Source organism: Pan troglodytes, chromosome 20 (assembly GCF_028858775.2).
Source record: "Pan troglodytes isolate AG18354 chromosome 20, NHGRI_mPanTro3-v2.0_pri, whole genome shotgun sequence".
NCBI lineage: Eukaryota > Metazoa > Chordata > Mammalia > Primates > Hominidae > Pan > Pan troglodytes.
This window is the reverse complement of record NC_072418.2, coordinates 43,881,537-43,904,292: the sequence shown is the minus strand read 5'-3', so window position 1 is coordinate 43,904,292 and position 22,756 is coordinate 43,881,537. Positions and strand designations below refer to the sequence as shown.

At 56.0% G+C, this 22,756-nt stretch overlaps 2 protein-coding genes across 5 annotated transcripts; one reads left to right on the top strand and one right to left on the bottom strand.

The window, feature by feature from the left end:
* Positions 1-7,974: 7,974 nt before the first annotated feature.
* On the top strand, positions 7,975-12,400 carry LOC738644 (uncharacterized). Its single transcript, XM_054672924.2, has 5 exons — positions 7,975-9,314; positions 9,997-10,155; positions 10,373-10,534; positions 11,579-12,076; positions 12,266-12,400. The coding sequence occupies exons 1-5, from the start codon at positions 9,231-9,233 to the stop codon at positions 12,398-12,400; spliced, it is 1,038 nt and encodes a 345-aa protein (XP_054528899.1). The 5' UTR covers positions 7,975-9,230.
* Positions 12,063-21,096, bottom strand: EGLN2 (egl-9 family hypoxia inducible factor 2). 4 transcript variants are annotated; one of them, XM_016934059.4, is made up of 6 exons: positions 20,972-21,096; positions 18,819-19,895; positions 13,826-13,945; positions 13,226-13,362; positions 12,949-13,016; positions 12,063-12,688 (listed from the first exon to the last, which is right to left on the bottom strand). In XM_016934059.4, the coding sequence occupies exons 2-6, from the start codon at positions 19,659-19,661 to the stop codon at positions 12,633-12,635; spliced, it is 1,224 nt and encodes a 407-aa protein (XP_016789548.3). In that variant the 5' UTR covers positions 19,662-19,895; positions 20,972-21,096; the 3' UTR covers positions 12,063-12,632. The 4 variants fall into 4 exon arrangements, with proteins under 4 accessions (XP_016789548.3, XP_016789549.3, XP_016789550.3 ...); XM_016934060.4 differs by lacking the exon at positions 20,972-21,096 and adding an exon at positions 20,528-20,771; XM_016934061.4 differs by lacking the exon at positions 20,972-21,096 and adding an exon at positions 20,596-20,771.
* Between the last annotated feature and the right edge of the window lie 1,660 nt (positions 21,097-22,756).

Genomic DNA, 22,756 nt, shown 5'->3' with positions numbered 1-22,756 from the left:
CACATGCCTGTAATCCCAGCTACTCTGGAGGCTGAGGCAGGAGAATCACTTGAATCCAGGAGATGGAGCTTGCAGTGGGCCGAGATCGTGCCATTGCACTCCAGCCTGGGCAACAAGAGCAAAACTCCGTCTCAAAAAAATAAATAAATAATAATTATAATAATTATTATTTAACTTGGGCCAGGTTCATCGGCTCATGCCTGTAATCCCAGCACTTTGGGAGGCTGAGGTGGGAGGATCGCTTGAGGCCAGGAGTTCAAGACCAGCCTGGACAACATGGCAAGACCCTTTCTCTACTGAAAATTTTTAATTTACCTAGATGTGGTGTGGTGTGCATCTGCGGTCCCAGCTACTTGGGAGGCTGAGGTGGGATGATCACTTGAGCTCAGGAGTTTGAGGTTACAGTGAGTATGATCATGCCACTGCACCCCAGTCTGGGCGACAGAGCGAGATCCTTTCTCTAAAATAAAAAATACTGACTAGCCAAAAATAAAAAATATATAAAATGTTTAAAAGAAAAAAAAATAATTGAACTTGGGAGTGGTCATTGTCTACGTCTCCACTGGGTGGCGCAGTTTAGGTGGTTCTAGGATTTTTGTTTTGTTTTGTTTTTTGGCTTTCCTCTTTACCCTGCTGAAAAATACTTCCCTCTTTACTCAGTAGCAGGAAAAGAAAAAACAACTGGCATAATAATAGGTAACTTACCATATTGCCTACTGTGCGTCAAGTGCTGCCTCTACAAGAGCCCAGCTAAGAGCTTATGTTTTCCGCTGGGAATGTGCAGCCCAGATTCCAGCAGGGTTTGCATCCCATCTGTCACCCCCTAGCTGTGTTGCCTTGGGTATGTTACTTCACTTCTCTGTACCTCAATGTCCACATCTATAAAATGGAGATAATACTAAGGCCTGCCTCTTGGAGTTGTTAGAATTAATTGTGATGTAATGCTTAGAGTAGGGTAGCCCATGGTGAGCTACTTACAGCCTCACTGCTTTCCCTGTGTTTACCATTCACAGCAGCCTCATGAGGCACTATTACTATCCCTCCTTTTATTTTTCTTTCTGAGACAGGGTCTTGCTCTCACCCAGGCTGGAGGGCAGTGGCACGATCATGGCTCACTGCAGCCTTGATCTCCTGGGCTCAAGTGATCCCCTCGCCTCAGCCTCCCAAGCAGCTGGGACTGCAGGCATGTGCCACCTTGCACATTTTTTTTAAAATTTTTTATAGAGATGGGATCTTGCTGTGTTGCCCAGGCTGCTCTCAAACTCCTGGGCTCAAGAGATCCTCTTGCCTCGGCCTCCGAAAGTGCTGGGATTACAGGCCTAAGCCAGCGCGCCCAGTCTTCATATCCCCATTTTAAATACCCAGAAAGTGTGGTTTGTCCAGGATCACAAAACTAGTAGTGACAGCACCGGGATTTGAACCCAAGCAGCCCAGGTCATTCCGCTCCACAGTTTAAAGCATCTTTCCCAGATCTTTACATGGGTGAATCTGTGACGTCCCCAGCTGCTGTCTTCCTTTCCTCTTATGTTTTCCTCTGGGAATGTGGGGTTGCAGCCTCTAACCTCATCTTATCTCACCGCCGCTCCCCATCCTGCCACCCCTGCAGGGCGCCGTCTGTGCCTGGGAGAGTCACTGGCGCGCATGGAGCTCTTTCTGTACCTCACCGCCATCCTGCAGAGCTTTTCGCTGCAGCCGCTGGGTGCGCCCGAGGACATCGACCTGACCCCGCTCAGCTCAGGTCTTGGCAATTTGCCGCGGCCTTTCCAGCTGTGCCTGCGCCCACGCTAACGCCCCGGCCCTTCCAGATTCGCCTGTGAGCGATGAGGCCCACCCATGTGGGTTGCTACGTCCCCTTCTTGGTCCACGGTCTGCCCCCATCCCTCTGGCAGTCACGCTGTCTTCCCTGCATGCTGTGCCTGCCGCGTGCCCTTCCCCCATCCCTCCAATCTGTACCCCGTCTGCAGGGCAGAGGCAGATGTGGCATGTCTTTTTGTACCCACAGAGCTTGTTCTATGGCACGCCCTTTTCTGGGCTTTTTGTATCATTTCTTAGTACATTTGTAATAGATTCAAACCAGTCTTGGCTGAATTAAAGTGAGGATGAGAGTCATTTAGGATGGGGAGAAGGGAGCTGGCTGCAGAGATGGAGGCACTGGCTAGTTTTGCCCTCACCTTTAGGGTGGCTAGGGTGGGACAAATTGTATCCTGGAGACAGGCTTGAAGGTAAAGGCTTTGAGGACCTGAAGCCAGTGAGGCAGAGAAACCAAGACAGAGAAAAAGATAGCAGGACCAGGCGAAGTGGCTCACACCTGTAATCCCAGCACTTTGGGAGGCCGAGGCGGGAGGACTGCTTCAACCCAGGAGTTTGAGACCAGCCTGGGCAACAGAGTGAGGCCTGACTCTACAAAAAAGTCAAAAAGTGGGGCAGGAGGATTTCTTGAGCCTGGGAGGTCGAGGCTGCAATGGGGTGTCATTGTGCCACTGCATTCCCGCCTGGGAGACGGGAGTGAGACCCCCCCCCAAAAAAAAAAAGTAAGAAAGAAAAAGAAGAAGACAGCAGAGAGATATCAGAGAGAATATGCAAGAGATGCAGGGCACTGCAGAGAGATGGGGAAAGCAGGGCAAAGTGAGGCTAAGATGGAACAAGCACTGACACTAAATGACACTCCCTATTTGCACACTGTTCTGAATGCCTCATTTAAGTCTCCCTACTTTGCTCTGGTTTGTTTTGGGGACTTTTGTTTCTTTTTTCTTTCCTTTTTTTTTTTTTTTTTTTTTTTTTTGAGACAGAGTCTTGCTCTGTCACCCAGGCTGGAGTGCAGTGGCGCGATCTTGGCTCACTGCAACCTCCGCCTCCCTGGTTCAAGTGATTCTCCTGCCTCAGCCTCCTGAGTAGCTGGGACTACAGGCGTGCGCCACCACGCCCGGCTAATTTTTTGTATTTTTAGTAGAAACAAGAGTTTCACCCTGTTAGCCAGGATGGTCTCAATCTCCTGACCTTGTGATCCGCCCACCTCAGCCTCCCAAAGTGCTGGAATTAGAGGCGTGAGCCACCGGCGACCGCACCTACCCTGTTTGTTTCTTTTATAGCCAGGGTCTCCCTCTTGTTGCCCAGGCTGGAGTGCAATGGCACAATTCAAGGCTCACTGCAACCTTGAACTTCTGGGTTCAACTGATCCTCCTGCTTCTGCTTCAGACCACCAAATAGCTGGGACTACAGTCACCGTGCCTGGCTAACTTTTTTTTTTTTTTAATCTTTAGTAGAGACAGGGTCTTGCAGTGTTGCCTAGGCTGGTCTTGAACTCCTGACCTAAAGCGATCCTCCCACCTCATCCCCCCAAAGCACTGGGATTACAGGCATGAGCCACCACACCTGGCCACAAAGCAGTATTACATTTTTACAGATGAGCAAACTGAGGCTCAGAGAGGTGAAGTGAGTTGCCCAAGATCACACAGAAACAGGCAGAGCTGGGATCTAAATTCAGACTCTGAGGCTACAGACACTGCACTTCTTTTTCTTCTTCTTCCTCTTCTTTTTTTTTTTTTTTTCCTTTTTTTAGAGACAAGCTCTCACTCTGTCTCTCAGGCTGGGATGCAATGGCATAATCACATCTCACTGCAGTTTCAGCCTCCCAGGCTCAAGCAATCCTCCCACCTTAGCCTCCTGAGTAGCTGGGACTACAGGGTGCACCACAACCACACCTGGCTAATTTACTTTTATTTTTATTTTTTGAGACAGAGTCTTGCTCTGTCACCCAGGCTGGAGTGCAGTGGCTCGATCTCAGCTCACTGCAACCTCCACCTCCTGGGTTCAAGCAATTTTCGTGCCTCAGCCTCCCGAGCAGCTGGGATTACAGGCGCCTGCTACCACACCCAGCTAATTTTTTTTTTTTTTTTTTTTTTAGTAGAGACAGGGTTTCATCATGTTGGCCAGGCTGGTCTTGAACTCTTGGCCTCAGGTGATCTGCCTACCTCAGCTTCCCAAAGTGCTGGGATTACAAGCATAAGCCACTGCACTCAGCTGCTAATTTTTTTATTTTTATTTTTTGTAGAGGCAGTCTCACTATATTGCCCAGGCTGGTCTCGAACTCCTGACCTCAAGTGATCCTCCAGCCTCAGCCTCCCAAAGTTCTGGACAACCTGTGCACACTACCATGCCCTACTCAGACACTGCACTTCTAACTACTACCTTTTAATTCACAAGTCAGAGACCAAGAAAGAGGCAGACACCCTTAAATACAGAGAAAAGCAGAGAAATACAGACACTAAGAAATGGGAGGCAGGGGAATTGAGAGAGAAAATGGAAAGAAACAGAGAAATGACCAGAGAAAGACAGATGAGCAATGACAATGGGAGTTCTGAGGACTGAGGCTCTCTCCCTCAATCCCCAGCCCCTCTTTTCTTTTTCTTTCTTTTTTTTTCTTTTTTTTTTTTTTTTTTTTTTTTTTGGAGGGTTGGGGGGACAGAGTCTCACTCTGTTGCCCAGGCTGGAGTGCAGTGGCATGATCTCAGCTCACTGCAACCTCCACCTTCAGCGCTCAAGTGATTCTCGTGCCTCAGCCTCCCTAGAGTAGCTGGGATTACAGGCATGCACCACCATGCCCGGCTAATTTTTGTATTTTTAGTAGAGATGGGGTTTCACCATGTTGGCCAGGCTTGTCTTGAACTACTGGCCTCAAGTGATCTGCCCACCTCAGCCTCCCAAAGTGCTGGGATTACAGGCATGAACCACTGCAGTCGGCCCTCCCACCCTCTCACTGAAATTCTCCCCTTTGGGATGAGGATGGCAACCCCAGGCATGTACCCTCCCAACCTGGGACCCGACCTAATACCCTAACATCCTGCTGACAGTGGCTGTTCTCGCTGGGCAGGCGTCCCAAAGCACATCGAGCCAGATTCAGGCAGAGTGGAACTGGCCCCTCAGCCATCAGTGGAGGTGGCCTGGGAGGCTCTACCCTGAACGGGGTCTCCCCAACGTGATGCAGAAACTGGGACATGTTCTGCTGAGCATGGGGCTGACTGGAGTGAGGCTTATAGGCAGTGCCCACATGGGGATTAAGATGTCAGCTCTTTAATCCCCACAGTTCCCATCACAGGCTGACCAGAGTCTGCCCCAGGACCCAGCCAGGGACACAGAGGTCGGGGGAGAGAGGGAGAAGAGAGGGAGAGACAGAGAGACTCAGAGGTCCTGAGAAAGACAGGCAGAGAGAGATGATGGAGAAAAACACGTGAAGACACTGAGAAGAGATGGAGAGGAAAAGGAAGAGACAGATACGCAGGGATGGCAAAGAGATCCTGGAAAACAGAGACCGGGAGGAGAAAGAGAGCCACTGAGAAAAGGGAAAGACAGTGATGTCCAGAGAGAGGAAAGACAAAGAGACCCTAAAGCAAAGATAAATAAAGAGAACAGAAATGAAGAGAGATAGAGAGACCTGAGAGAAAAAGAAAAAGGGAGGAAAAGAAAGAGAGAAACAGAGAAATCCAGTCTAATTACAAAGAGAGAGAAACACCAAGGCAGGAGGATCACTTGAGCCCAGGAGTTCGAGACCAGCCTGGGCGACATAGTGAGACCTGGTCTCTATAAATATTTTAAAAATTAGCTAGGCATGGTGGCACGCACCTCTAGTCCCAGCTACTTGGGAGGCTCAGGTGGGAGGATCACTTGAGCCCAGGCAGTCATGGCTGCAGTGAGCTATGATGGTGCCACTGCACTCCAGCCTGGGCGACAGAACAAGACAGACGGAAGGGAAGGGAAGAGAAGAAGAAAGGGAAAAGAGGGGAGGGAAGGGAAGAAAGAGGCTGGGCACGGTGGCTCACACCTGTGATCCTAGCACTTTAGGAGGCTGAGGCAGGAGGATTGCTTGAGACCAAGAGTTGAAGACCAACCTGGCCAACTTAACAAGACCCCATCTCTATAAAAAAACAAAGAGAGGTAGGGAGGAAGAAAAATTGGGCATTCATTCAACAAACATTTACTAAGTGCCTACCGCTGTGCTGAGCGCTACTTTAAGTGCTGGGATACAGAAGCGAACAAGACAAAATCCCTGCTCTGGAAGAGCTGACATTCCAGAGGACAGCCCACCCGAGCAAAATGGAGGAAGAGTCAGGAGCTGGGGAGAAACCAGAAGCCATAATAAAGAGGATCCATTAAAGCCTGTCACAGAGGGTGGGGTAGGGCTGGGGGAGGATGCGGCTTACTGTGCCCCACCACACTCCCGCTGTCAGTGGAGCCAGCAGCTCTGAGCAGGGGTCCTGCCCCACAACCCCTGTCAGTCACCAGGTTCCAGAAAGGCTGACAGGTAGGAAGACCCAGAATAGGGGAGGACAGAATATGGAGGTACAAGGGGGTAAACATGCAGAAAGGCACGCTGAAGAAATAAGGAGAGGCACAGAAGTGCCAGGCTGAGACAAAGGGAAGCACAGACTGGGGGAGATACAGGGAGGGGAAGACACAGACATACTGAAAAGAGAGACAGAAAACAGACACAAACAGAGGCAGAGACTGAGAGAAAAGAGAGAGAGATGGGAAGAGACGGAAAGAGGAGAGAGAGAGATGAACACAGAAACACAGAGACTGAGAGTGAGGGAGGCTGGGCACACTGGTTCACAACTATACTCCCAGCACTTTGGGAGACCAACGCAGAAAGATTGCTTGAGCCCAGGAGTTGGAGACCAGCCTGGGCAACACAGTGACATCCTGTCTCCTTAAAAAATACAAAAATTGGCCGGACGTGGTAGTGTGTACCTATGGTCCCAGCTACTTGGGAGGCCGAGGTGGGAGGCTTGTTTGATCCCAGGAGGTTGAGGCTGCAGTGAGCCATGATCGTACCACTGCACTCCAGCCTGGGGGACAGAAGCCAGACTCTGTCTCAAAAAAAAAAAGAAAAAAGGAAGGAAGGAAGGAAGGAAGGGAGGGAGGGAGGGAGGGAGGGAGGGAGAGACAGAGGGAGGGAGGGAGCAAGCAAGACTGAGAGATGAAACAAAGATACACAGAGACCCTCCCAGAGACAACGCCAGTCCTAGGCTCTGCACAGTGCCCCCCCACCCCCCGCCCACCATCTCCCCAGGTCTGGGCCCTGTGCCAGGCACTTGGAGGAAGGCTGGATTTGGCCAAGTGGGGACAGGCAGGAGGGTGGACCACATTCCTGAACAGTCTGTTCCAAATACAGCCCCAACCTCACTGCTCCCACCACCACAGCCCTGGCCCATCCAGGCCAGAGTCTGCCCCCTCTAGCCCATGCCCTAGGATGGGGGGTGGGGGGGATAGGTGAGAGAATGAGGGATAAGTTTGTCTGTCGTCATGGCCTGGCCTCAGACAGGGACTTGGGGGACTGGATACCAGGGGGTTCAGCAGCATGGGCACAGAACATTTGGGGGCACCTGGGAGCCAGTGCCTTGGGGATAGAGATGGTAGATTCAGGGCAGGACATAATATGGAAGTACAAGGGGATCAACATGCAGAAAGGCACCCTGAAGAACTTAGGAGAGGCACAGAAGTGCCAGACTGATGGACACCCAGAAGCCAGGGAAATTGAAGGCAGATCTGGGGAACAAGCATAGTACACAGGGTCCTAAGAGTAAGGGAAGTGACAAGGGCTCAGGTGTGAGCTCCTAGGAATCACAGGCACAGAGCACAGGAGTGCCAGGGGTGTCTTTAGAAGTGTATTTGAGCCAGGCGCAGTGGCCTGTAGTCTCAACACCTCGGGAGGCCGAGGCAGGCGGATCACCTGAGGTCAGGAGCTTGAGATCTGCCTGGCCAACACGGTGAAACTCCGTCTCTACTAAAAATACAAAAATTAGCCAGGCCTAGTGGTGCATGCCTGTAATCCCAGCTACTCGGGAGGCTGAAACAGGAGAATCTTGAACCTGGGAGGTGGAGGTTGCAGTGAGCCGAGATCCCACGGCTGCACTCCAGCCTGGGCAACAAGAGCGAAACTCTAAGAAGAAGGAAAAAAAAAAAACCAGAAGTGGTGTATTTGAGAGTCGGTGTGTATTTAGGAATCAGAGGTACAGGGTACAGCCTTCAGGGGACCCAGAGGTGGCCCGGAGATTGAGGAATACACACCTACAGGCCAAGTAAATTGGACTCAAAGGTGCTAGGGGCTCAGGAGGGTGCACCTGTTGTCCAGGTGTGTTGCCATGAAAATGCTGGTGCAGCAAAGTTGCTAAGTAAGAAAGGCTGAGGCAGACACACAAAAAAAGCCAGGGGGAGCCAGGGCACAGCTCCACTAGGGCTGGGGGCGGGGTGGAGACGTCGGGTTGGGGAATCCACGGAATGAGCAGCCCGGAGACGCCCACTCCTCCCACATCGCGTCTCCGCCCCGCTCCACCCCTAAGACCCCTTGGAAATCAAATAGAGGTGAAGGGGTGCAGGCGTGGAGAATTGCAGGCATGATGATCGCGGGTATCGCTGCGCTGCTGTTGTGGCTTCTGGTGCTGGCGCCGGCGTGGTGGGGGTAGGGTGGGTGCCGCGCTCAGATGCGGGGGTCCCTACCTCCCCGGCCCAGGCTGCTCCCATTGCTGGAGAACTTGCAGCTGCAGTCCGGAGGCCTGGACCGCGCACTCCATTCCCGACAGGAATTGGGGGACGGAATTCTGGATTCGTGAAGGTGGGGCTGGGGACTAGAACTCCTCCTGAATGAAGACAGCTGAGGGTTTGTACTCTATGATCTTGAGGAAGGACAGGAAGGATGAGTGCTCCGGCCTGCTGAGTACTAGGAAAGGAGTAATAGGGAGTGGAGAGCTTGGGGCAGGGACACTGGGTCGTAACGAAGGAGCCCAGAGCAGGAAATCAGGTTGTGGGAAGAGGGGAGCAGGGGGTCTGTTCTGGTTCAGGGTGGGCAGGCTGAGTACTGAGGGCCCAGGAGACGACTCTGAGGGTGCAGGAGGCTGGGAAGCTGGACTTCTAGGTCCCAAGGGAAGAAGGAAGTGGGGGCCTGGACTCCTGGATCTCAGGGAGGAAGGAGCTGGGGATCTGAATTCCTGGGCATGAGGAATGAGGGTCTGAGACGAGGACTCCTGGGTCTGAAGGAAGAGGGAGCTGGGGGCAATGGCTCCGATGAGGAACCCTATGGGCACCCGCTGAGCACCGCCTACCCGTAGCTCTCCGGCCGCTGGGGCCGGGTGTTCACAGTGCGGCTGGGCCCGCGCCCTGCGGTGGTGCTGTGCGGCTACGCAGCGCTGCGGGACGCGTTAGTGCTACAGGCGGATGCGGTCTCCGGCCGCGGGTCCATGGCAGTCTTCGAACGCTTCACACGCGGAAACAGTGAGGCCCCGGCGCTGGACTTGCCGGCCCGGACGCTCCAGGCTGGGCGGGTAAATGGTAGAGGCGGGCAAGTGGGGGCGGGGCCTAATAGAGACTCCAGCTAATGAGGTGCAAACGGCCGAGAGAGGGCGGGGCGGCGCTAAAGCGTAAGGTTAGAATGGAGGTTCATCCTGCAGCCTAGAGGAGAGAAGAGCCTAAGATTCAAAGTCCCAGAGCCAGCCTAGGTCAGGGATCGAACCCAGCAAAGGCGGGGCCAATGTGTGGATAGGGCACTTGGAGGTGTGGTAAAGAAGCAAAGCGAACGAAGCCGGCCGCAGGGCTCGGAAGCCCCTAAAGGGATGAAGCCAGTGACCCGGCGCTTCCTGGATAGGGCGTGGCCGGCTCCCGGGCCCGCCTCCTTTCCCGTCCCCACCACACGAATCTTGTTTTCTAACCGGCCGTGCTGGTGGACACTGCGCAATTTTGCACTTGGAGCGCTTAAGAAGTTCGGGTTGGGTACGCGGACCCTCGAGGCGCGCGTCCTGGAGGAGGCGGCTTGTCTGCTAAACGAATTTCAAGCCACCATTGCTTCGGCCTGGCCGGGAGAGCGGAAGGGCCTGGTGTGGGAGAGTCCCTTGCACTGCCAAGACGGGGCCACGGGAAGGTATTTGGGTGGAAGAAAGCCAGTAAGCCCATGGGGCTGGCCGGGGGCAGGACCACGCGTTATGACCACCGTCCTGTTCCTACCCCCAGGAGCCCCGTTTGACCCCGTGCGGCTACTGGATAATGCTGTATCCAATGTTATCTGTTCTTGTCTTCGGGAACCGCTATGGCTACGGGGACCCGGAGTTCCTGAGGCTCCTGAACCTCTTCAGTGACAATTTCCGCATCATTAGTTCCAGATGGGGCGAGGTGAGAGGGCCGGCCACAATCTTTCCTTGGTGCGTCCAGCCTTATGCCAAATCCCGAGTACACAGACCTACCTACAATGGATCATTAGAATGGGACAGATTCCTGTAAGAGTTCTAGAACATCCAGTATCAAAGTCCTAGTCCAATCTCCCTGTAGGCAAACTAAGGCCTAGTGACCTTGTGCAGGGCCCATGTTGAGACAGACCCTCTCTCTCCAGATGTACACTTGCCCGTCTCTCATGGACTGGCTCCCGGGCCCGCACCACCGAATCTTCCGAAACTTTTCGGAGCTGCGGGTCATCTCTGAGCAAATCCAACGACACTGGCAGATGCGGCAGCCAGCGGAGCCCCGCGATTTCATTGACTGCGTGACCAGATGGGTAAGGCATGGGTCCCAGCTCTCTAAACTCTATCCATGCCACCCACCAACAGGTGCCTGGCACGCGGCAGCACCATCTCCTCTGCCCACAGTAACAGCAGGACCCGGAGAGCCATTTCCAGGAGTAGACGTCGGTAATGACGACGCATTTTTTTTTTTTTTTTGGCGTCACCGAAACCACGAGCACCACCCTGTGCTATGGGCTCCTCATTCTGCTTAAGTACCCAGAGGTGGCAGGTGTGCAACCCGGAGAGACCCAGAATGGGAGGCTGCAGTTTGGGGATGGCTGGAGGGTCCTGGAAGTGCGCAGCTCACAGCCTCCCCCGGCCTGAGCCAAGGTGCAGGAGCTGGACCCTGTGGTAGGGTGGAGGCCCGCCCCAAGCCTGGACTATCCCGTGTGCCTGCCCTACACCAACGCAGTGCTGCTCGAGATCCAGTGCTTCATCAGCGTGGTGCCCCTGGGGCTGCCGCGCACCCTCACCCTCGACACCCACCTGCACAGCCACTGTCTGCCCAAAGGTGCCTACTGAGTCTGGGGATCCTGTGCGGGACCCGGGTGCATGAGATCAGCCAGAATCAGCAGGTGTGTGCTGTGCAGACCAAAACACAAATCAGTTACCCCTGGAGCAGGAAGGCAACTCTGCCTTCCCTTAGGCTTTTTGTTGTTGTTGTTGTTTGAGACGGAGTCTGGCTCTGTCACTCAGGCTAGAGTGCAGTGGCATGATCTTGGCTCACTGCAACCTCCACCTCCTGGGTTCAAGCGATTCTCCTGCTTCAGCCTCCTGAGTACCTGGTATTACAGGCACCCACTACCACGCCCGGCTAATTTTTGTATTTTTAGTAGAGACAGGTTTCGCCATGTTGGCCAGGCTAGTCTCGAACTTCTGACCTCAAGTGATCTGTCCTCGGCCTCCCAGAGTGCTGGGATTACAGGCGTGAGCTACTTGCCCGGCCTATTCCCTTGGGCTTTTAAAAAGCGTCTTGGATGGAGAAGGTGCAGGTGCTCACCAAGCCCGCAGGTAACCCAAGTTGCATGTATCCCCAGGGCACTTTTGTGATTCCCCTGCTTGTGACTGCGCACCGGGACCCCACTCAATTCAAGGACCCAGACTGCTTCAACCCTACCAACTTCCTGGACAAGGGCAAGTTCCAGGGCAATGATGCTTTCATGCCCTTTGCCTCAGGTGCAGGCAGAGGAGGAAGGGGACCAGCCTGGACTGGCTCTGGGGTGCCTGGTGCTCACTATGCACCTGTGTACCCGGCAAAGCAGATGTGCCTGGGCATAGGCCTGGCCCACTCGGGTATCTTCTTATTCCTTACGGCCACCTTACAGAGGTTCTGCCTGCTCCCTGTGGTACACCCTGGCACCATCAACCTCACCTGCAGTGCACTGGCCTGGGCAGTGTCCCCCCCAGACTTCCAGCTCCAGCCTGCTGAGGTCAGGCTCCACTATGGTGGGCTCACTGGCCCTCAAACCTCCATACCCTCCTCCGTCAATAAAGGCCCTAAATTGCAGATGGAGTCAGATGTGTGCAGCTCTGAGGTAAACTTTTATTTCTTGGCTGACAGGACTTCCACACCCATGCTCCTCCTGGCACCTTTTACTCTGCCCAAGCAGTGGCAGCCCAGTCCAAAAGGTGCCTGCCATGGCCAAAGGGGTTGGGGAGTCACTTCACATTCCAGGCTGGAGGAGTGAGAGGACTTGGGGGTACTCCTCCCACCCCATTGCCAGCAAGAGGCCATGACTCACCTCAACCCCAAGTCCTGCATCCTGGTGGGAAGTGACAATGCCTCCTCCCAGCTCTCCACACCTAATGGGGTCATGACCAGACAGGGTAGGACCCAGGCCCCCAGCTTCAGTTGGTAACGGTGGCCTCCAAGGCTGCCCCCTGTCCAGGTGACAACCCCAGCCCCCATCATGGGGCAGCAAAGGTCTCTTCTCCTCCTTGGTCCTCAGCAACAGACAGAGCCCTCCACGCCAGGCAGGACAGAGGCAAAGTCAGAAGCAGCAGCGGTGGCAGGGAAGGAGCAGCCAGCACAGGCCCAGGGCTCTCCTGAAGTCATTTAAGCTGTCTGCCATGCGGCTCTGGGACTGGCCACTAGGTGGGCGTAGGCGGCTGTGATACAGGTACTTGGACACCTTTCTGTCCTGATGCTGGGGGTGAGAGGGGACAGGAGACAGTGAGTCATCAGGAGAAGGACAAAGAAGCCAAGGGAAACCTGGGGAGATGGGGAGAGGACCAGGAAGAAATGGGGCTCCTGTTGGGGTACCAGGAAAGTGGGCTAAGGAAGGTGGGCAGAGATGAAGAAAAATGAGTGGTGGGATTTAACAAGAGGCTGATAAGGGGGATGGGGTGGCATCAGGCCCAACAGGGCCCACAGAATAGGAAGGACTGAAGGGAGGGAAGCAGGTACCTAGCTGATACTTGTCTTTGGCTGCTGCCCGCTCCTTGGCATCAAAATACCAGACAGTGATGGCGTACCTGGGGACCAGGGTGGTTGGACATTAGTTTTCTGCAATTCCAGCTACCATATCCACACACACTAGGCAGCCATCCTTTTGAGCCACCCGGTTCTGCTCCCACCTAGGCCCCCTCTCAATACTTCGTCGCTCCCTAGTCACCCTGAGGCTCTGACAGGACATTGTCACAGGGGGAGCACCTGGGTGCGTCTCCAGAAGTACAGGTCATACCTGGTGGCATAGGCTGGCTTCACCTCGTGGGGGTTCCGCCGGTCAGACCAGAAAATGAGCAACCGGTCAAAGAGTGGCTCGATGTTGGCTACCACGGGCCGGCCCTCAGGGAAGATCTGCAGCAGGCCGCCATGCACCTGGGGGCAGGCCAAAGGATGAGGCTAGCTGGTACGGCCAGGAGCCGCTGCCTCCCACGGTGCCCTGGGAGCCCACTAGGGGGCGCAGCGTCTGCCTGCATCACTCCCTCCCACCCCTCGGGCTCTCAAAGTGAATGACAACCCAGAGACTGCATCACCATGGAGATGGGCAGCAAGCTACTAAAGACAGGAAAAGGGGGAAAGTGTTCATTACAAGGCCGGGTGGGGCTGGGCAGACAGCACCATTCCCGGAAAGAGGGGAGTTCCCACCACACAGTCCGCTAGAGAGGAGGAGGTGCCATTTCCCAGGAAGAGCCGGCAGATCGCACTGCCCGCTGTGTGTTGAGAAGAGAAACAGGAGAATGCCAGAATCTGGGCTGAGAGTGGAAAATGGAGTGGACGCACGCCACCCCCGCCCCAGCCCTAGCCCCAGCGCCACCCTCACCCTCACCCTCACCCCTACCTTAACGTCCCAGTTCTGATTCAGGTAATAGATACAGGTGATGCAGCGCCCATCGCCGTGGGGATTGTCAACGTGCCTTACGTACCCGAGCCCGTTGCCTGGGTAACACGCCACCATGGCCTGGCAGGGATGGAGGGAGGTAGGTTTACTGGGGCTGGGCAGGCACATCTTAGAGAAGCAGCCATGAATTACCTATTTTCCCACCCCTCCTTGTCCCATCTTCCCCTTGACTCCTTGGGTCAAGGGTTCCAAGCTCCTGCCCCAAAAGACTTTCTTTTTCAGCCAAAATCCCATCCCCAAGTCCATCAGAAACCTCAGCTCCTGGGCCTCAAGAGCCCACTCCCTCCCAACACACATACCTGGAGCCTGGCACCCAGCTAGGGCTCAATTAGTAACACAGAGTTTGATTTGTTTCAAGATACCCCAAACCCCACCTCAGCCATTTCAGTAGAATAATACCAATTTAAACATTTTCAGGTGTGCAAGGAGGTGGCCTCACAGCCCTAGACCAGGAATTCTTACCCTTGGCTGTGGAGTGGAGCCCCCTGGGGAGCTCTGAGGTTCTGAAGTACCTGGCCTAAGGAAGGGCCTGAAATTGGTAAAGCTTCCCAGGTAATTCTACCATGCAGCAATGTTAAGAACTGCTGCCCTGGACTACAAAGAATCCCCACTAAATTATCTGTCCCATAGACATCCAAACAGGAGCCAAAACCTACAGTCTGAATAGAAAGACCTAATTCCAACTCCAAGGGTAATTTGCTGGGTAACCCTAGCCAGTTCCAACACCTGAATGGGCCTCAACTGCCTGATGTGTACAGCAGGGGTAATAAACACTGCTGTTTACAGCGGTAGCAATTAATCTCTCTGAGAACATAACTTGGGAGGTTCTGGACCCCCATCCCCCGGAGATCTAACAGGACTCATTGCAGGGCTTGGTTTCTCTGTCTACAGGGTTCTTTCCTCTGCCTGACAGTTGCCACTCCCCTGACCCAGCCCTACCATGCTGTGGCCAGGGCCCCGGGATGTTTGTCATCAGGGAGCTGGCAGAAAGGTGGCTGAGAGGTAAAGGAAATGGCCCAGCCACTTCTGCAGACACAATTCCCTGGTTCAAGTCTCAGTGCTGCCACATGAGCTGTGGCATCAGGCAGGTGACTTCCTGGTCTCAGGTTCCTCATCCATGGATCCAATGGAGCTCACAGCTATTTCACAGGTTGTTGTGGAACAAGTGAACAAGATAATAAGTGTCTGGGAAGACAGCCAGCACAGTGCCTGCCACATGGAGAACTGGAGCACAGGCTGAAATGCCATTTAAAAATTTTAAAAGGTCCCTGTCCCACCCTCTGCCCAAAGTCACTGCAGTGGCAAGATGAGGTAGCAGACAAAAAGGGGAGGACTGGCACAAGGACCCTTCAACTTCTCCCCAGCCCGGACCACCTGTCTTGACCTCTCTGCCCTGGTACAACTCTGCTGGCGTCCATTCCCCACGAATGCTCAGCTACACCTATGGGCCCGGCCCAGCAAGACAGTCCCAAGATAAACATTCACGATTAAACATCAGTGGCCACTGCCACAACAGGATGCTTGCCAAGCACGCACGCCACGGCAGGCTGGGCTGCTTCAATCCTCACCCTCCCCAGGACGCCTCCCAACACATTATCCCAGGGCTCACCCTCTGTGGTGGATGTTAAGCTGCTCTGCATTAACCATGTGCACCTCATCCACCAGACCTTGCCCTGTAAAGAGAGGGCTGCCACCGTCTACTGCCACCTAGCAGTGGGAAGCTGACAACCTTCTCTCTGGCAGCACCAGAGTACAATTAGTGAGAAGGCCCCCAGGGAAAACCCTAACCACTACACTTCAAGGTTCAGGAGGGGGCACCTTCTTTGCACTGCTCACTCCCTATGGAAGGGTCGGCACTCTCAGCAACCACCTCACTGGGAGAAGAATTTGGCCATGGCCCAGGAGGCTTAGAAACAGTGAGTTACTGACTAGAGATGGGCAAGGCCTCCCCAATTAGGAATCCAATCAGAGATTACACTGATGATGCACGTGGATGGGTGGCAGGGAAGGGGTCCAGTGCTGCACCCTCTTCCCACAATTCATCCCCACACAGCAGCCAGAGCCCCTCCTCTCCAGGTCTTCACTCCATCCCGAGAAAATACAAATTCCCAACCACAGCCTCAAAGGCCCCCAACCTCATGTGCCTCTCCCATCACTCTGCTCCATGCCTCAACAGGCTGAGCTCGTCGCCACCACAAGGCCTCAGCACTGGCCTGGGACACTCTTCCTTCTGACCCTCTTTGTTACTCAGGATTCAGAGACCAAGGGTCACCTTGAGTACTCCGGCTGATTGTCCGTTCCACTCCTAGCAACATGGCATCAGCACAGGCACCTGTTTACCTAGTACTGACCTGGAAGGCAGCCACAGGGAAGCCCCTAGGGCCAGGTTGGTCTCCCCAGTGCCCAGTGCAGTACCTGCAGACTGAGTGCAGTGCTCTGGGCCTCCTCTGCACCCCAGCCCTGCTATGTTCCCTCCTGCCCTGTACATTCTCACACAGCGCCTCCCACCAAGCACACGGGACTCACACAGAAACAGGAACCTGCTCTTTAGGGCCCCACCCTTCCCCCACATATACACACCTTGGGGGTGAAAGCATCCTCTGGCCCCAAGGAAAGTATCTACTTCCTGCCCTCACAGGGGAAGGCCTCAGGAAACTTGCTCTCCACCCCTCCCACCTAGGGGAGGGACAGGTGGGACCAGGGCCAGGAGACCAAAGACTTAAAGGCTATTGGTGACAATCTGCCTGCCAAGAGCCCCACCCCCACTACACACACACCCCAGTCAGAAGCCTGTGACTGTCCCACCTCCAAGCTGCTCTTCAAGGAGCAAACCAAGCAAGCTGGACTCTCCCTGGGGTCCCCTCTGGTAGCCCTTGCTGCCAGTGGGAGTCAACTCTCTCCCACCTACAGGTCAACCGAGCACCTGTCCCCAACCAGGGAGTTGGGGGAAGGGAGGATGACACAGGAGCTCCACTCAGAATGACTAAGAAGCAAGTTCCCACTGGCTCTAGCCACACTGGTGATCCATGTCCCCACGGCAACTGCTGCAGCCCACCTGAGCACCCCACAGCCTTACTCTGGAGTACAGGAGAGAGTCCAGATGGGGCCCATCTAAAAGCGGGAAAGGCTGGAGTTGCTGTCTCACTGGGGAGGGGAGGGCTCCTCCCCTATGTTCTCAGTCCAGCCTAGCCTGTCCTTACTTCCCTAGGACAATCAAGGTCACCTAGGGCTAAAAAAGTCCAAACACTCCCCTTCCCCAATCCTCGCTGGGGCCCTATCCCCAACCACATAGAAGGTGGGCACCAGAGGCACCAAAACACGAGAGATCTTCTCCTACTCTCCCCTCCCTAAACTGCCAGACTCGCTGGGGATGTAACCTGGTTTTCGTATTCCGTGGATCAGCAAATTGAGGCTCAGAGCAGTGTCCCATCTGGGCCACTCAGCCCGTCTGGTCTCCCCCTGACGAGGACGACAGCCAACCTGGGGTGAAGATGCTGAGCCAGGGAGGCCACTGATCCCGCCCGCACAGGAGCCAAGCCCAGGGAGGGGCCGGCTCTGGCTCAGCTATCAAGTAACGGGAGGGAGAGGGAAGTAGAACAAGTTCCAGCTGGGGTGGGGAGGAAACAGGCCTTGGCCCCGGGGGAGCCCTGGTCCCTGAGCCAGCTCCAGCCTGAGAGGAAAGCCACACAGAGGCAGAACCCAAGATGGGATCTGCAGGAGGAGGCAGAGGACATCAGGAGCTCAGCCTCACGCCTGCAGGGCACAACACTGCCCGTGCCATCAGCCAGCCAGGCATCACTGTGTTGAGCAGTGGGCACTCCCCACAGGGCCTTGTCCAAAGGACACCAAGTCTTGGACTCAAGGTCAGGCCCCCACGCCACCCATGAAGACAATGATCCTGTCAGCAGCCCGGAAAGGCCCTGTGGACCACTGTCCTGTGCTGGGCTCCTGACCCCAGGTTCCTGAACAGGCAGCTGGAGGCCATGAGGCCTTGACAACTGCCCGGAAACTCCAAGCAAATGAGCATTTGTCTTAAGAGAGGATCTGTGGCCTCTGACAGATTCTCAAAAAGACCCAGGCTCCAAAATACCATTAAGAACTATTGTTCTAAAGCAAAAAGAAAAAGGGACTAAGAACAAACACATAAAGGCAGAGGGAAGAGACAGACATGGGTAGGGAGGAAGTGACACACAGGACAGGGGGAATGGAGGGCAGGGACTGGGACAGTGAAGGGTGGGAGACATGGGGATGAGCTCCACCTGGGCCAACAGGCAGCCACCCAGTACCACCCCCAGGAGACTGTCCTCGATGCACATGCCACAGTGGGGACCCAGGGCACAATGCAGTCCAGGGCCAAGCACTCGGCCCAGCGGGCAGCACCCCTTTCCTTCCCTCAGCCCAGGGCTCACTCATCACAGCCACCCTCCCCCTTCTGCTTCTCCTGCCTTGGAGACAGGATGGATGGACTAGAAACACGGGCCAGCAAACAGGGATGGACGACAGGAGCACAGGGAAGGATGTGAACAGGGACAGACAGCAACAGAGAACGGCCAGGTGAACTGTGTGCCTATCTACATCCCCGTGCTTGGTCTGGGGCCACAAACTGACACCAGGAGGCCATGAACCCCACCAAGGTCCACGCTGTGAATGTCAGCAGCTCTCATGAGTTTCTTAAGAGGGTTCCTGGCAAACTCAAGAACCACTGTGGCTCCAGGACAAACTCCTAGCTTATCAGGTGCACACATTAAGGCCAGTAGGGAGGATAAAGACCCCCCCCAAGTCCCCACAAGTGAGCATACCCACTCCACTGAACTGCCTAAACCTTCTGTGACCTCCCAGAAGCCTGTCTCCAAACCCACTGTGCTCAGAGCACTGAATGCTGCAAACCAGGGTGCTGCAAAGCCCCTCCAAAGAGGCCCCCACCTAGCCTTACCTTGGTGCGCCCGTTGATGACATAGCTGCCCAGCCGCCCTGCGCAGTGGCGGATGACGGCGTCCACGTGGGCCATGAGGGCACCAATGCTTCGACAGCCTGGTTCATGGCCTTCCACCCAGGCAATCTGGTCCCCACGGATGCTGCGCGGCGGGATCGCCCTCTGGCTCACTAGCTGCCCGTCTCGCAGGCGCCCACCCCGTTTGAGGGCCTCCACCTCGGCCAGCACGCGACCGCCCAGTGCTGCCCCCAGGAAGCTGTCCTTGACGCAGATGCCGTAGTACCGCATGCAGGGCACGATATAGTCCAGGGCCAGGCGCTCGGGTGCAGAGGGCAGCGCCTCCTCCATCAGCCCAGCACTGGCCTCACCACTGCCACTGCTGCAGCTGCAGCTCATGCCACCCTCCCGCTCTGCCTCCTGGTTCTCTTGCCTGGCCCAGGGCCGTTTGCTGGGTGAAGGGGCATCCCCACCATCCTCGGCCCATTTCCGTTTGGGGGCCTCAGGCCGTGCGCCCTGGGCTGCCAATCGCTGGCACCCCTTGGTGACCAGCGCTGCAGCGCCTTCACTCTGCAGCGGCCGCAGCTCACCACCATCCTGCCCGCCAAAACCGTCCCGAAGAGGGCTGGCAGTGGTAGAGGTGGCTGTGGCTCTGGGGGTCCCACTCCCTGCCGAGGCCTCACTAGGCACTCCTGGACAGTGGTAGGAGGGGAGCAGGGGACAGGGCAGGTAACTCTCCACTCCCATCCTGGCCCGGCCAGGCTCAGGCTCCAAGGGCTCTGACGAAGACCCTGGTAACTGAGGGAGAGCCTGACTTAGGGGCTGCGGCTGGCACGGGCTGTCCATGGCAGCAGTGTCTTCATCCCCCGGGCATGGAGGGCACCGCCCGGGCCCATGGTGCCACCCTCCTCCGCCTCCTCCTCCGCCTCCACTTGATGCAGCTGGGGGCCACCGGGCCTGGCGTGGGGCAGGGTGAGGCAGGGCAGACAACAAGAGCTCTTCTCGTGCCCTGGGGGTTGCTTGCTGGTCCCCAAGTCCTCTGCCGTCCCTAAGGGCTTGGGAAGGGACCCTTCAGGGTGGCTAGAGAAAGGAAAAAAAAAAAGGGATGTGAGAAAAACTAGAGACAGGCAGGCAGGGGAAAGCCGGGATGGTATGGGCAGGAGTGGGGAAGACGAACAGGACAGACTTGACTATAGAGGCCCCCCAAAACCTGAGGCCAAGTCGGGGAGAGGACCCTGAGAATCTGGAGGTGCAGGAGTCCGCTGACAGATAAGAGGCAGTGATAGGGAGAGGCTGGAGGCCAGGGGCTGGGTAGATGACCCTAAGACAGAGGACTGTGGTGCAGGTTGTGGGACGCGGTAACCAAAGACAGAAGAAGGAGGGCCGGAGTAGAAAAGGGTGGTGTGGAGGGGTGGGAAAGGAGGGGGTTTGGAAAATAGGAGGGACCTGCCTCGGCGTTCCAGAAAGACACAGAGAAACGTGGGGGTTCCAGGGAGAGTCAGGGTGGGGGCGGGGGGGTCAAAAGACAGAGGAAACTGGGGAGTCCAAAGACAAAGAGAACGAGGGGCCCAGAGACAGAAAATTAGACCGGAGGGAAGCTGGGAGGGAGGACCCGGGGCGGAGCGGGGCGGTGGGGTCGACCCGAGTCCGACGGGAGGAAGCCGGCCGGGGGCGGACACACGCCCAGACGGAAGGGAGGTCCCGAGACTGACCGACGGGAGGGGCCCTCGGGGAGAGGGTCCGCGGCGACAGAGGAAAGGACGGAGGAGGGTGCACGCACCCGGAGACAGGACGAGAGATAAAGGTGCCCCCATCCAGGGCACCCCAACGCCCCCAACCCGGGGCAGGCCCTGAGGCCCCTTCTGAGCGCAGTAGGCGACAGGGGCAGGGCCTAAGGGCCGCTCGGACCCCCTCCCCTCCCCCTCCACTCGGCCTCCGCCCGGCGCGCGCTCCCCGCCCCCGCCCCAACCCCCCCAACGGCCGGCACCCAACGTAACCGGCGCGCGTCCCCTCCCCCGCGCCGCACCCACATCCCCCTTCCCGGGGTCGCCCCGGCAGGCCCCGGCGCGCGCCCCCACACCCCGCCCGGTTCGCGCCGGCGCCCCGGCTCCGGCTTAGTCTCCTCCCGCTCCCTTCTCGACCCGCGACCTCCTCACCGAGCTTTTTCCTCCGGCCCCGGCGCCGCCGTTTGTGCCAGCCGCCCTGCGCCGCACAGCGCGCCATACCCCGCCCCCACCGCGCGCGACGCCCCGCCCCGCCTCGCCCGGTGGGCACGTGACCGCGCCCCGCGGAGGGGACGGCGCCTGCGCAGGCCCGAGCCGCGCGGGGCGGGGCGGAGCGGGGCGAGGAAGTTCGGGACAACCCCCCTACCAAGGAGAAAGGAAACAGCAGTCCGTGGCCGACACGAGGTTCATTTGCATCCTCCGCCCCGCCCCCTTTGCGCGGGAGGGGGAACGCAGTGTGAGGGGCCGGGTCTGGGAGGGGGCGTTTCTTGCATGTTGGAATCAAGTGGCGTCGGCGGGGCGGGGCACGCAAATGATGTGATTTACATGGACAGGCCTACCCGCCCCCCGCCCAGCGCGGGGCACCGAGTCCGGCAGCGCGGTGCGCGTGACTTCATTTACATGGTCAGCTCCTCCTCCTTCTCGCCGTCCAGGAACGGGGGTGAGAGACGGAGAAATGGCTACGCAGTTGGTTGAGAAATGTATGTAAATTCGCACATCAGTAAGTAATTTACATAAGTATCTTTTATAACGGAGGCAAAAAAGTGCGGGTTGCCCTTGAGAAAAGGGAACGCGGACTAGGAGGGATGTGCAAATGTGTATTTTCAAGACCCGCTCCAGCCTGCCCCCTCGGGACGATTGTGGGAATAAAGAACCAGGGAAAGTCTGGGCAACGGAGTGAGACCTTATCTTTACACAAAATTAAAAAATGAAACAAAAATCCACGGAACGCTACACAGAGAAGACATTTGCATGGCCAGCTGGGAACACTTTAGGAGACTAAGGAGATAAGGTCATTTTGAATGCCCCGCCCGCTCCACCATTGCTCTGGAGAGCTGGGACTCAAGGCTCCCGCCGGGTCGGTGAAGGCCGACGTGGAGATGGGAGGGCGACGAGCAACTGGGAGTGTCCTCAGGGGGCTGCACCAGTCCCCTGCAGGCCACCTGAGGGCGTAGGGCGGTTCGCGTGAGCACAAGGGCATGCATACTGGTATCCACACATGCGTGAGGATTGCACAAAAGCCCGCAGTCCTCAGGGCACACACAGGGATCAAGGCCACACAAGGGTGTTTCTAGTTTAGTTTTGTTTTTGAGATGGGGTCTTATCCTTTTGCCCAAGATAAAGTGCTGTGGCATGATCATAGTTCACTGCAGGCCCAACCTCCCAACTAAAGTGATCCTCACACCTCAGCCTCCGGAATAGCTGGGACTTCAGGTGTGTACCACGACACCTGGCTAACTTTTTCTGTTTTTTATTTTTGTAGATAGGGTCTCTCTGTGTTGCCCAGGCTATAGTCTCCAACTCCTGGGCTCAAGTGATCCATCTGCCTTGGCCTCCCGAAGTGCTGGGATTACAGGCATGAGCCACCACGCCTGGCCACACATGGGTGTTTAAAAGGAGCCAAATTCACACCAAAACACACACAGACCTCCGGGTGCACAGGCACACACGCAGTAGTGAGTCACTGCCTCTGACTCTCAGGCATCAGACATGCACACACCGGAGGCCCACCTATAGGTCCAAATTCCCATCCCCTGGCCTTGATGTCCCAAACAATACCAGCCTCACCAATACAATGACCAAGGCCACAGAGCAGTTACAGCTGTCAGCATCACACACAACCAGCACACATTATATCCTATAGACATCATGCCATATGCAGGTACTGGAAACATGTACACGTCACAAACACAGGGACATCAGCGTGTTTACACACGT